The sequence below is a fragment of the Cyclopterus lumpus genome, chromosome 21 (genome assembly GCF_009769545.1).
Source record: "Cyclopterus lumpus isolate fCycLum1 chromosome 21, fCycLum1.pri, whole genome shotgun sequence".
NCBI lineage: Eukaryota > Metazoa > Chordata > Actinopteri > Perciformes > Cyclopteridae > Cyclopterus > Cyclopterus lumpus.
In genome coordinates, this window is record NC_046986.1 from 18,654,595 (window position 1) to 18,668,403 (window position 13,809).

The following is a 13,809-nucleotide window of genomic DNA, read 5'->3' on the forward strand; positions in this document are numbered from 1 at the left end:
AGTGTGTAATTCACTCCATGAGAGCCTGGAGGACTGGGAGCAGAGTGATTAATGAGGAGGAAATAGAAATATAGGAATTGACTGATTAAAACAACGGGTGGGATGGATCGGGGGTAAGAAGGGGGGGGGGGGGGGGGGAGGCAGTCACCTCCATGAAGTGTGTGTGTGTGTGTGTGTATGCTCGGTATTGTGTGGCATCCAAGCGGTAAAACACATTGCCGTGCCCTGCATTATTAGTGCTGGGACGCTGCCTAATGCTCTCACTCCATCATTTCTTCAGAGAGCTTTTAATTAATTAGGTGACAGGTGGCCCCAAACCAAGAGCCTTTTAGGAAAAAGGTGCATATTGGAGGGGAAGGATTGATATTGGTACGGGGAGCCAAAAGGACGAGGATGCTGGGAATCGGCTACTTAATGTACTTGTACTGGGCAGGAAGAGCAGGTGCTGGTCTCCATTTGTAAATGTTCAGCGTCTCTATTTTATTTTGGGATGTAGAGCTAATGGGGTTGCTAACAATTACATGGTCAAGAATGCAAGTGATATGTCGTCATACAGGCTGGTCTCATCCAGCATATTTGAACTAAACCAACCAAAAATATCGCACCATCATTCGTAGATATCATGCAAAATGATTTTGGGTGTTATACACGTAATCTTAAAACTTAATTTATTCTTTTTTTCCTGTTTTTCTTCCTGAAACGTCAGAGTATAAGTTTAGTTATTTGTCACATAAGTTTGTCACCTTTGACAGAAAGACGTCATTGAGTAAATTACGTCAAAGAAATCCGCCATTTGCTGCAGTTCTCCTTATATTGATTTAAGATGAAGACTATTTTACTCGCGTTAAGATACAGATTTGAAAAACCTGGACCTTAATTTACATCATGAGCCCAAAATGTTGGCGTCACGTTATGTTGAAAGGCAATCGGCACTCTATCAGGAATAAATAGCACGGTGGTTAAATCTGCTGTTCAGCATTTAAACTTCTGAGCACATTCGCCTGACGAGGAATCGCTTCAGAACCTGGTTGATAGATGAGGTCGTTGAGTTCTTCACATCCGGTCTGTCGTCGGTTTCTTTACATTAGTTTTGTTTCGGCTTAACCAAATGAAAATGTGAGTTGTTTTGAACGACAACAACCCGTTTAGTCATTTAGGGTCAGAGGACCGCATGCAGAGTCCTATTTCAGCTAATAAGCAATACAAACGTTCAAATGTTTTAGACGAGGTGGGTTCAGAGAATCATGCAAATGAAAAGGGTGTCGAGGTGTGTATGTGTGTGTGTGTGTGTGTGTGTGTGCGCGAGAGCTTCATGCAAATTGTCTTCTGGAGAATCTGGTTTGGTTTTCACCGGGCCCGAACCTGCATCTTTGAGGAGGCCTCGCAGTCTGACGTTGACTCGTGTACCTTTTATTTACATTTACATTTATTTACCACAAATAACGTTCACAACTTGCACGGCTTTTGCTTTAAATGGCTGTTAAAGTGTTGTTTTGACCTGTTATTAACACATAATGAAAAGAGCAGTTGGTGTCAGTGCAGGTCTTTTGTGTAATGTTTTGCATATCTGTTCGGGGGCCTTTATCTCGACCGCCTATCTAATAGGCCGTTAGATGAAATGCCTTGAAATGTCCGGTAGACAGTGAACAGCACTGTTTAAAGTCGAAGCGTGTAATTATCTTTCCATCCCTGGTTGGTCGGAGCGCATTGAGAACTTCTGGTGTTGCATTATTCAACAGTGTGAAACCAAAATGGAGGAAGCGATTACAAGCTTGAACCACGATAGAGGCGATCCACACGTCAGCCGTCCAAAGCAGGATAAACTGTGTTGTGATCACACACAATAAAAAAAACACACGCATTTAAAGAATCTTCTTGGTTTTTCCCCTTTTTGTTGGTCCTCCTCCCCTCCAGGTCTGATGATTCCAGTCTTCTGTGTGGTGGAGCAGTCGGATGGAGGGATTCAGACGGACGGATGCGACGGAAGAGAGGAGCATGCAGAGTTTGTGCTGGTCAGGAAGGATATCCTCTTCTCCCAGCTGGTGGAGACGGCTCTGCTGGCCCTCGGTTACTCCCACAGCTCGGCGGCCCAAGCCCACGGTCAGTTACAGAGAGAGATGCGCCGCAAGCACCACAACACCAGCGCCGTCACACCTGTGCCTTCTTCCTGTAGTCTGAAAAGAAGCTTCTAATCCACTGAATATTCACACAGTTATTCGTCAAAAATCTGTCCCCGCATCCCTCAAGGAACAGTTGGGGAAATACATTTTGGGAAATTATGCAATGTGCTTGCTTGCTGAGAGTTTGATGAGAATATTTGAAACCACAATCTCATGTCTCTACAAAAAGCTATAGCCAGGATCCGGTTAGCTTAGCATCAAGACTGGAAACGGCAGTTAATCTAATGCGCATTAATTAACGTGCTATATCTCATATTTCAGAAAGCTACTGCTCTAAGGTGCTAATTTGTGATCATTTAGATGAGCTGGTAGAGTTAGTTTCCTTCAGCGAGAGCAGGGCTAGCTGTTTCCCTCTGCTTCTAGTCTTTATGCTAAGCTAATGTAGCCGGCTGCAGCTTCATATTTACCTCACGTTGTTGATGTTCTCATTTAACTCTCAGTAACTTTTCCTCTCAATATGTTCTTGCACACTCTTCTTATGTTGCAGGAACGATTACGTCTGGAATTTGTTTTTTGTGCTTGATCATTAGCTTTGTCGTTAATAAAACACAAACATTGGGCGAAGAAGCAGCTCATGAAAGCAGATGAAATACTTTTTTTTCCTTGGGGGGGGGGGGGGGGGGGGGGCGTAATCCCCAAATGTTTTGTCTACTTGAGAGTTAATAAAAAAGACACTTACATGTTTACAACAACAATGCACACGTCACACACAGTTAAAAAGAACATCAAGGAGTCACAGCATTTATATCCTTGGGAGAAAAAAACATCAATATACAGACACATTGAGCAATATTGTGACAACAGGCGAAGGAAAGCACTTCCTTTTCTACTAAAACTGGTCCGTCTTCACCGGGTTACACGTTCTCTAAAGCCAGTGTTTCAATTTTACCTGTGTTTGTAGTCTGTTTAATGCTGTCAGGAAGATAATTCCCAATCGTGGGCGCCCGAGTATCTGACAGAACTTCTTTAAAACCGAGAACTTGAAAACATCTTAGAATAACTGTATTTTTATAAACCTGTTACTGTACTATAATTTAAACGGCTAACTATCTGAGGTCAAGCTGCCTCCTTTTGTTAGTATGAAGAGCATCAGGACCATTATTAATAGCCATGATTTTCCAACCTCCAAGTGTCTCTCACTGTGTACACTATGGTGCCACTGACTCAGAATTAAATACCGTGCAGCTTTGGGGTCAAGACGAGAATGATCCTTGAGAGGAGACGCTGCCTCTAATCAGCGGCCCGAGAAGAAAAACTAGATGTGAGGTCGTCTATTTAGAGCAGACACTGTAATGTTACACTCGGCAATAAGCACAAGAATGTTTCCAAAACACAACTAAGACACAGACAGCCTGTAAAACTCATTAAAGACACAACAAAGAGCTGGACAGGAATGTCTCCGCGAGACAAAAATACATTGTGTGTGTGTGTGTGTGTGTGTACAGTATGTGTGAGAATGGTTATGAAGCGGAGTAAAAGAAAAACTACTTTTCTCAAGTATGCGGAAAATGCCATCTGGGGAAGTTGCCTCACATCGGTATATAAAAATGGTAACAACAAAGCGACAGTGAGTATTACAAGCGCTATCGCAATACACTGCGAATGGTGGGAGATCCCCATCTGTTTGACATCTCGCTCCTGTGTGTGTGTGTGTGTGTGTGTGTCACCTTCACCAGGTCTCGTTCGGATGAAGTCTTTAGACCCATGAGAGTGCAGACACGTTTCTAATGTGTCAGTGTGTTCTCCCCGTCTCGTAAACGCACCGCTGCAGGTAATCCCTTTACTGCCCGAGGGCAAACAGCTCTTATCAGGCCTGCAGCCCACCTGAACCAGGCCGTGTACTCTCGACCTTAGTTAGGGATCGGAGATCTGGAAGTCTGACTTCAGTTACTCAGATTAATTAAATATACTTATCCCCACTGCACTATATGTAGGTCCTGCACCTCTATGGAAACGGCACAACCGTGGCTAGAAGCAAAGAGAACTTAAACATGTCTTTTGTGCAGAATAACATGGTTGCAATACCATAAATCATAAAAAAAAAGTTGAATTTCTTTGAAAACAGGATATATCAACATTGTTCTAAGTGCCCTCAGTCGAAGTTTCACAATTTTGTTTGTCACGTGACTGTTGGTCTCAGACGAGTCAATCACGGCTTCCCAATTGCGCTGAAACACAGAATTTAATGTTTTTTTACAGAATATGGTTACTTCAAATGGTTTATTCGATGTGAGAGACATGTAGAATAAATTGTTTTTGATGAAATACTATTTCTGAAAAACAGTTTCTGGGTTTCTTTCTGATTGCAGCGTTTGTCACACGTGATGTGTTCACTGACCGTCGGCAAGATGAAAATCTGACGATTCTGAAATGTTTTACAGCGTGAAGAATATACAAGCGTCTCTGCACTCACTGTCCGGGGCCGCGAGTATTATTTAAGAAAGTGAACATTAACCAACGGGATCATATTAGCCGACACCTACACTCTGACTTTTACACACCTGATAAGAGAAACCAAGCGTTCGTAGTAAAAAGAAACTTGGGGTGTGTAAATCTTTGTATGTCCATAACTTCAGTGAAGAAAAAGTTGCTAGTATTGGCACCATCTGCCCAAAAAAGAGGAAGGCGGGCTTAACTGAGGTATACATCTACATCTCTCCAGTAGTTAAGCATATTAGAGAGTAACATAAAACTGTTTTTTTTGCTGCAGTCTATGGCTGAAAGTTTCACGCCCCTTGCACCTCTAACCACACCCAACTGTGATGTCACAGGGCCCTGACACGCCCTGGAGTACACATGCGCATCACTGCAGCAAGATGAGATGTTAAACAACCATCTTTAATGGATGTTAAGTTACTCTTTATAAAAAGTTTCACTATTTCCGGTCCTTAAACTGAAACCCAGAAACTATGTTCTTGTCCGCTGCTAATGTTGCTGATTTATTTTAGTAAACTTCAGAACTGCAACCGACAGCCGAGACAAATAAACAACACACAGATGCACATTATCCCAGAGTGATGGGGCACATTACCTTCCAAACTGTGCTGCAAGTGTGTTTGTTACGGTTTGCAGATGAATGCCATTAGTAGCACATTTAGCCTCAGTGTGTTTGCCAAGCACCAGGCGAGGTCTCTCTCTGTCTGTCAGTGTGTACCAAAACGGCGAGCCGCATTGGTCCCCGTGTCCACATCAATGCACCGTACCGGGGGCCTCAAAGGCAAGACCGAACGGGACGTCACAACTCGACACAAACAAAGCTCTGAGCATTGTTCACCGCCTGCAGCGAACACACACTCGTGAGCTGTTGGTCAACCCATGCAAGGATGCAAAAAAATTATGAATTCACGAGCGCTCTTGTACGGAATATACCGTGTATTCATGCAGTATCGTTGACCAAACAGACATGCACTTCCTCCCCCAACTTCTCTCAAATGAATAGTTTTTGTTTTTTAAAACAAGCGTTTATGTTAAATGAATAATTTCTGGCTTAAATTATACATTTTTCCCCTTGCGGTCCACAACCAAAATTACACAGAGTTCCAGCTATTTTCTCCCTGTTTGAATTGTGTCCTGCATTTTTGTGTCCCAACGGTGTATTTAAAGTCCCTGCCGAGGACCACGGCCTTTCTTTAATTAGCTTAGCCCAGTAATTAACTGGGAGATATTGTTTATTTCAATTATAAGGCCCTGAAGGCTTTTATAGAATGCATGGGGGCAGACCTGTACTTTACGGCTTCAGCCAATGAACAGTTAACAGTGGTCAGCGGGACAGAGCATTGTTGCAGTGCCACGTCTAACAGGCCACAAAGGGTCACTGCTGCAGATCAGGTCCGTAATTCACTGGACATCTGAGTTCTAGTTTTGATTCTAGCAGCGTGCCGTCACATTTGACTGAAACGGCAGTCTTATTTAGCCAAGGCATACTCTTACTTTTGTATTTATTAATTGTTAATACATTTGCAAATCAATAATTGACCATTATTAAGAACATCTTTTGTGTTTCCAGGTTTGGTTGCTGTGTATATGCTTTTCATGCATGAGCTATTTTTGTTCTCTTCAGGTCCCTTTTTAGTTTATCTTAAGGGATAATTCTCAAAACATGGGCTTTATTTGTGTTGTTTTTGCCATCAAACGGGTTCATTTCTGACATTTGAGAGTGCGGCGACTTTGAGGTTTCAGAGGGCTGAACACACAAGCTGTCCGATGATCATGACGACTTTTAAAGGGGTACTCCAGGAATGTAATGGTTTAAATCAATGCTGCAGCGGTCGAGAAGTCCCGCCTTTAATCCCCCAGTAAAGGTCAAGATCCCAACTTGGCCCCGGCATCTTTAACACCACAATAGGTCACACACCACCAACCAGTGATCAATGCTTGCGCCCAAACCTACTTCCCCGCAAAGCCGAGCTGAGCAGTAAGTGCCTGTAACTTACCAGCAAGTGTAACTGTAGATGTTGAAGCTACTTGAGCCCTGCAGCAAACACGTCTGTTATTTTGGCACATTTGTCGGCATCCCCCTATAGATTTGTTTCTTTTCTTATTATTACCCCTTTTCCCACCAATATTAGCGCTTATGTGCAGGTTCAATAAACAAGAGAAAACCTGCTGAAAAATAGGCGAATTGCTTCTTTTCCATTGCCAGTACACGTGTGCTTTTTGAAATATTACAAAGGTTACCTATTTTTTTTATACGTGTAACTTATCCAGTCTCTTTTTCAAACTCTCAAACCAGAGTTGGTGATGGATGGAACAGAAACACTAACAAAGACGGTGTTGATGAGTTTTATTTTGTTGATCGACATTGATACTCGTAGAGTCGTAGAGCAATGAAGGGTTAAAGCCGACCAAAGGGGTGTGTTCCCTGTCTTTGAGTAATTTTAGATCATCTATTGGCTTTTATTTTTTATTTGTTCTGTTGTAGTGATGTCTCCGTGTTCCCAGAACTCAGCAACGGGCCACCAGTTCCCCATTTTAAAACAAACATGGCATAGTTATAAACGTTCCAAAGTAATCTATCAAAAGTTATCCTAACATAATTCATCAAGTCTGAACTTTGATGCTCTGCGGCATCAACAAGAAAAAAGGGATGAGCTAAAAAGACAAATCTGGGGATACAAATGAGCCAAATAGATTTTTCCAATCATAGGCAACTCAAAATGTGTTTTTATTTTACTGACTCGCCTTTCTAAAAATGACTTATAAACCATTCGCATACACAACCCCTTTATAAAGTAGGCCTTATTAGAAAGTTGCAGACATGTTTTTAAGTGTTTTTCGGATCAAGTTGCACCGTCATGAGCCGAAAACATTGTCCACCTTGTGCAAAGATGAGCATTTTTAGCAGCGATTCATCGGAGTGGATCACTCCCTTTTTAAAAATACCCCCCCCCCCCCCAAAAAAAAAAAACATGATTTGTTATAAAGAGGAGCTCCTCAGGGTTGAGTGAGGTGTACAGGGTTTCCCTCAGCATGTGCCAGAGGTGGAAGCTTGAGCCGGTTTGGAAGAAGCCCTGCATGCGTCTGCAGCGGCCATTACGACTTATTCCAGCATGGGACAATGGGATCACTGTGTGTGTGTGTGTGTGTGTGTGTGTGTGTGTGTGTGTGTGTGCATGCAGGCATCCATGCGTGCAGGCCTGCGCGAGTGTCGTTGAAAGGAGTCTGAGACATCAGTGTGCGTTTGTGTGCATTTGTGTGATGGGCACACTCAGACATGAGCCAAGCCACCAGCTCGCCACATAAAAGCATGTCTCTGGGAGGTGGAATTTTAATGTGGAAATGGGAACAATGATTTCTACTTTTAAATGTGGACAAGAAGCAGAGCCCATTGAACATCAGACCAAAAGAATAAAATGATGGATCAATTATTAATGCATTTGCCATCACACTGTGAGTGTGTGTGTGGGTTGTGCGTGCTTGCATGCCAGCGGATACATGTACATGTCCACCTCGCTGTCATGTGTCCTCTGTGAGTTTGTGTTTGCCTGCTTATTCACCCGTTTGCTTCCACCCAACTTGCCATTAGCGAAATTGTTACGGCGTATTTTCAGATGCTGAAGATGAAAACAGAATCTCTTTGTGTGTGTGTATTTTTGTGTGTGCGTGTGTGTGTGTGTGAAAGAGGACGAGGCATAACAAATAAGAAAAACAAAGAGAGGAGGGTGTGCTCAGTGTTTTCTTCTTTTTCATAAAATGAGTATTTTCTTCCATCTCTTTAAAATGCATTTCATTACGTCCGTGAAAAAAGACACACAAACCAAACTCTCTCACGTGTTTTATTCCAGATGATGATTTCACACACTCAAACATACACATATATTATATATAACATATTGTTTTAAATGTCATATTTCAAGTGAAACTGATGTTTTTACATCAAATTTAATGTGTAAAATTGTTTTCCTGTGCCATGTGAGCTTATTAAAACGTGTAATGTCTGAATACCACATTTGTATATCCATTTTTCACATGTGAAATAATACTCTCCATGTGTGATTAATATGTAAAAGATACCTTTATCACATACAGATATGACGTTTGTGTGCTTAGAACACTTTGTAAACACCCTTAAAAAAGGTGCTGTATAAATACAGTGTTACCTCATTACTCCCTTTTAAGTTGCTTATATATGTTTATAGACAGAAAATAAGCTTTGTGAATAATAAAAAAAGACGATTTTCATGGCGTCACGGTGGTCTCAGGTTCCCCCCCCCGCCCTGAAGGGTTCAAGTCCGTTCAGCTCATGGTGGATTAAATGATGCTCCCTCTTGTTCGAGCAGATAATTAAGAACACAGCTCGGCCTGACGGGGAATCAAAGATACGACTGAGGTATAAACACAGTTGAAGAGGACAAAAAAAATGAGAGCGAGAGAGATCAGAGGGGGGAAGAGACGTCTGTCAAGGGGAGGAAAAGGAGGGGAAGATATGAGGGAGAGAGAGAGAGAGAGAGCGCGAGAGAGAGAGAGGCTCCTCAGGACCCGTCTGGATCTCATTTAGAGGAGAGTAATGCGATTAGCTTTGTTTAGTTTTCACAGCTCCAGCCAGTCCCCATGAAAAACCTCTGTGCATGTGTGTGTGTGGAGCACATCTTGTGTTTCCTGAGCTTTATTTTGTACTCCTTATATTCTTCTTAAAGAAATTCAACTAGAGATATTTACATGTGACGACACTGCAGCAGTCAAACACCTGCTAATCCTTAAAAACCAACATGATTAGACATGAAAAGCTCTTTTTTGGATGATTTCTTGGTGGCTGACATGGATCCCAGCCAAAGAGAGCATTTGGTCCAGAATATGTTTGTGATATTGTGTCCAATAGTCCCAATGAATAACAATGTGGAGGTCAGTTATTCAGGACTTTGTTTTAGTAAAAAGGAAAGATAAAAAAATGTCGAAGCTTTGCGTGGAGGCAAAAGTCCAACAGGAGGATTATAAGTATCTCAAAACTACGTATAACAATGCATATGGTTAGATGCAAAGACACTCTTTTATTTTTCAAACTTACCTTTTCAGAATTAGATGCAGTAAAGTTGATTAAAACACCACCAGGATGGTTTATCAGAAGTGTTTCATGCTAACACTATTTACAAAAACAACACAGAAACACCCCGACTAGAATATGTGAAAACCAGAGCTTATGAATGTAAAGGAATCATGAAAGTGTGATTACGGAAGATTTACGAGGACGTAATCTCAAATGTTGGCTTCAAGGGAGGCAAGATTGATGGATATTAATTTACACCCAACAACATAAATGCGGGCTCATTTCTACACGTTCTGCTTGAAAATCAGAATCCACACAAAAGTGTCTGCTCGCGGAGAAAGCTCTCTTACTGAACCTGAAGCTCACACTGAAGCTGAAGCTCACACTGAAGCTGAAGCTCACACTGAAGCTGAAGCTCACACTGAAGCTCTCACTAAAGCTCTCACTGAAGCTCTCACTGAAGCTCTCACTGAAGCTCTCACTAAAGCTCTCACTGAAGCTCTCACTGAAGCTAACACTAAAGCTCTCACTGAAGCTCTCACTAAAGCTCTCACTAAAGCTCTCACTAAAGCTCTCACTGAAGCTCTCACTGAAGCTCTCACTAAAGCTCTCACTAAAGCTCTCACTAAAGCTCTCACTGAAGCTCTCACTGAAGCTAACACTAAAGCTCTCACTGAAGCTCTCACTAAAGCTCTCACTAAAGCTCTCACTGAAGCTGAAGCTCTCACTGAAGCTCTCACTGAAGCTAACACTGAAGCTCTCACTAAAGCTCTCACTAAAGCTCTCACTGAAGCTCTCACTGAAGCTCTCACTAAAGCTCTCACTAAAGCTCTCACTGAAGCTCTCACTAAAGCTCTCACTAAAGCTCTCACTAAAGCTCTCACTAAAGCTCTCACTGAAGCTCTCACTAAAGCTCTCACTAAAGCTCTCACTGAAGCTCTCACTAAAGCTCTCACTAAAGCTCTCACTAAAGCTCTCACTAAAGCTCTCACTGAAGCTCTCACTAAAGCTCTCACTGAAGCTCTCACTGAAGCTCTCACTGAAGCTCTCACTAAAGCTCTCACTAAAGCTCTCACTAAAGCTCTCACTGAAGCTCTCACTGAAGCTCTCACTGAAGCTAACACTAAAGCTCTCACTGAAGCTCTCACTAAAGCTCTCACTAAAGCTCTCACTGAAGCTGAAGCTCTCACTGAAGCTCTCACTGAAGCTCTCACTAAAGCTCTCACTAAAGCTCTCACTAAAGCTCTCACTGAAGCTGAAGCTCTCACGGCTGAAGCAGAGTTTGGGTAACTGGGCGAGCACAAAAAGACCAACTCCCGATAAAATCTGGTATACTTTGACAGTCTGCCATACGTACACCTTGCAGACGTTATGAGGTCCTAGTTAACATACATATTCTTTTTGACTTCCTTTTGTTGTTTATGTATCATTTTTATTTAATTGTGTTTTTCTCCGTCTTTTTATAATCCTTTCTTTTATTTTGCTATGTTACAATTGTGCCATTTGCACTGTAAAGCTGGGCGATGTGTCGTTTTTATGTTCTTAAAAACAAACTGTCAAACAACAATAAGAAGTTCTTAGCTTTCGCCCAACGTCACATATTAAAGGAGAAAAAACAGATGCCTCAACTTGTATTAGCGCGTGTTGCCATGTTGATGATTTACCTTTCATGAGCTCGAGTTAAAGTGAACGATTTTCAGCTCTGCTGTGTTGCGTAATATCAAAACTAAATGTTCAAACGGGTGAGGCCTTGAAATGAGGAATCTCTCTCTTGTCTCCGTCCAGGCATCATCAAGGTGGGACGGTGGAACCCGCTGCCCGTCCACTTCCTGACGGACGCACCGGAAGCCACAGTGGCCGACATGCTGATGGAGGTCTACCACATGGTCACGCTACGCATCCAGCTGCACAGGTCCGACTGAGCCTCGATCTTCCCGACACGCGTTACGACCTCCAATAATTCAGAGGACATTTCAGAGGGAAAAGGAAAACGACTGCACGGCCACGTTTTATGCACACGGGAAGGATTTTAAACCCAGTGGCGTTCCACGGAATCAGACGCTCGGTTCCGCTGACGTCATGGCGGCTGATTGCAGTTCAAGAATTTGCTGTATCTAGCAAATTTTAAAGCGGCAACATCGAAACACTAAACAAACCCGGTGGGGATTTATCTATTATCTGTCTCCGTCCGCGTGCCAGGAAACCTCGATGCACAGATAAAAACAAGATCAACTTCAGATGACACGCTTATTATTATTGTTGTCTTGGAACATACCAGCCAGGTTTTGTGTAAGTGTTTACGCGCGTATCCACGGTGACGGCAGAGCTCTGGCCACACTTTAATTTGAGGTTAAAATAAAATTTGAGGTTAAAATAAAAAGGTAAAAGATTGCTGAACCGTACGGAGAGCAGTGGGTTTGGGGTTGAGGTTAATACAGGAAGTGTGAGGGCTTAATTTTGCGGTGGAAACGTTAGCTGAGAAGTTTGATATCACTCCTATGTCTGGGTGCTAAACGGGAACCTGCAGCTCTTTAGCTTAGCACAAAGACTGCAAACGGGGGGAAACGGCTAGCGTAGCCCTTCGAAGGCAACACAATGTGTCCACCGCCACCTTGAAAGCTCAGCACGTGTAGAAATGAGTTACAACTAAAATTTGGGTTTTGCAATGTAGTTGCATGTTGGACTATTTTCTGGCTTGGAGGAGTTGCCAGGCAACCAGAGGACACTCCAGGAAATCACAACTCCCGGCCAAACATTATTTATTATATATTTGTTTGCTTTCTTGGGATGTAACATTTTGTTTTTACACTTCTGGGGTGGGAGATGTTTTTTATTACATCTGGATAAACTGACAAGGCTAGCTGTTTCCCTCCGTTTCCAGTCTTTATGCTAAGCTAAGCTGTAAAGACACGTGAGCCGCATCAACCTTCTTATCTAACACTGCAAGATTTCTTCTGAAATGTCAAAAATCGTCCTTTAACTGTCTCCGTTTAGCGTTTAGTCCTTTCTTTTTTGTGTGAAACAGTTTTTTTTGTCTCGTCATAGTTTTTCAAAGCTGGAGGATCTGCCCTGTGAACAGTGGAACCACGCGACCGTCAGGAACGCTCTCAAAGAGCTGCTGAAGGAGATGAACCAAAGCACTCTGGCTAAAGAGTGTCCTCTGTCACAGGTAACAATAACAACAACAACAACAACAACAACAACAACAAAGAACTGCTTGTTCCTTGACTGAAACAATTGCCCATCAATTTAATAATCCTTGATATCAAGTGTCTCTTTCACTGATTTTCACATCACATGATCCTATATTATTGCTCCCCAGCTGCATCATTAGACCCTCCATCATGTGTGTGTGTGTATGTGTGTGTGTGCGTGCGTGTGCGTGCGTGTGCATGCGTGTGTGTGTGTGCATACTGCATTTTAATTCAGCTCTGGTGGGGGTGTCGATTGCTGCATCAATTGCAAGCATATGTGTGTGTGGCTTGAGATTCGCTCTCTCTGCGCTGCACCGGCTGGAGTTTCCATGGGTGGCTTCCAATCATGATTAATGTTCCTCTATTTCTATTGTGTGTTTATGTGAGCGTGCCACGTTGTTGCGTGAGTGCAAGCATTTTATATCATGTTGGTTATTAATGTATCTTTCGCCTCTCTCTCTCTCTCAGAGTATGATTTCCTCCATCGTGAACAGTTCATACTATGCCAACGTCTCCACTGCTAAATGCCAGGAGTTCGGTCGTTGGTACAAGAAATATAAGAAAATCAAAGGTGAGTTTTCTGTTGCTGTTCTTTGATTTTCTTATATCTGGGAGATGAGATATGATGGGACTTCATTCATGTCGAGGGAAATTATTGAATAAGGTGCAAATCTAAAAAAACACAATGCCAAGATAATTTTTAGTGGGTTAATGGAATGAAAAGTTAGTTTTTTAGTTATTTAGCAACTTTCCCAGTAAACCATTATGACTGTTTGGTATCGACGGTTTCATTGAAATCTCAAGATTTAGATTTAATTCTTGTTTTTATAAAAAATGGGATTTGATCTTCAGAAAGTAAGTCTTGGAGTAAAAAATGGGAGGTGGGGTGTCTCAAAATGTAAACTAATAGATTGTACCAATAGAGAGGTATGGAGGCCAGCAGCTTTTGTAT

At 42.3% G+C, this 13,809-nt stretch overlaps 1 protein-coding gene across 3 annotated transcripts in view; it reads left to right on the forward strand.

The window, feature by feature from the left end:
• satb2 (SATB homeobox 2) overlaps window positions 1-13,809 on the forward strand; it is a 43,027-nt gene that overhangs the window by 11,866 nt on the left and 17,352 nt on the right. For all 3 annotated transcript variants that reach the window (XM_034562210.1, XM_034562212.1, XM_034562213.1), the window contains exons 3-6: window positions 1,915-2,100; window positions 11,449-11,575; window positions 12,709-12,832; window positions 13,326-13,428. In XM_034562210.1, the coding sequence (XP_034418101.1) occupies window positions 1,915-2,100; window positions 11,449-11,575; window positions 12,709-12,832; window positions 13,326-13,428 (540 nt within the window). The remainder of the gene's footprint in view (window positions 1-1,914; window positions 2,101-11,448; window positions 11,576-12,708; window positions 12,833-13,325; window positions 13,429-13,809) is intronic.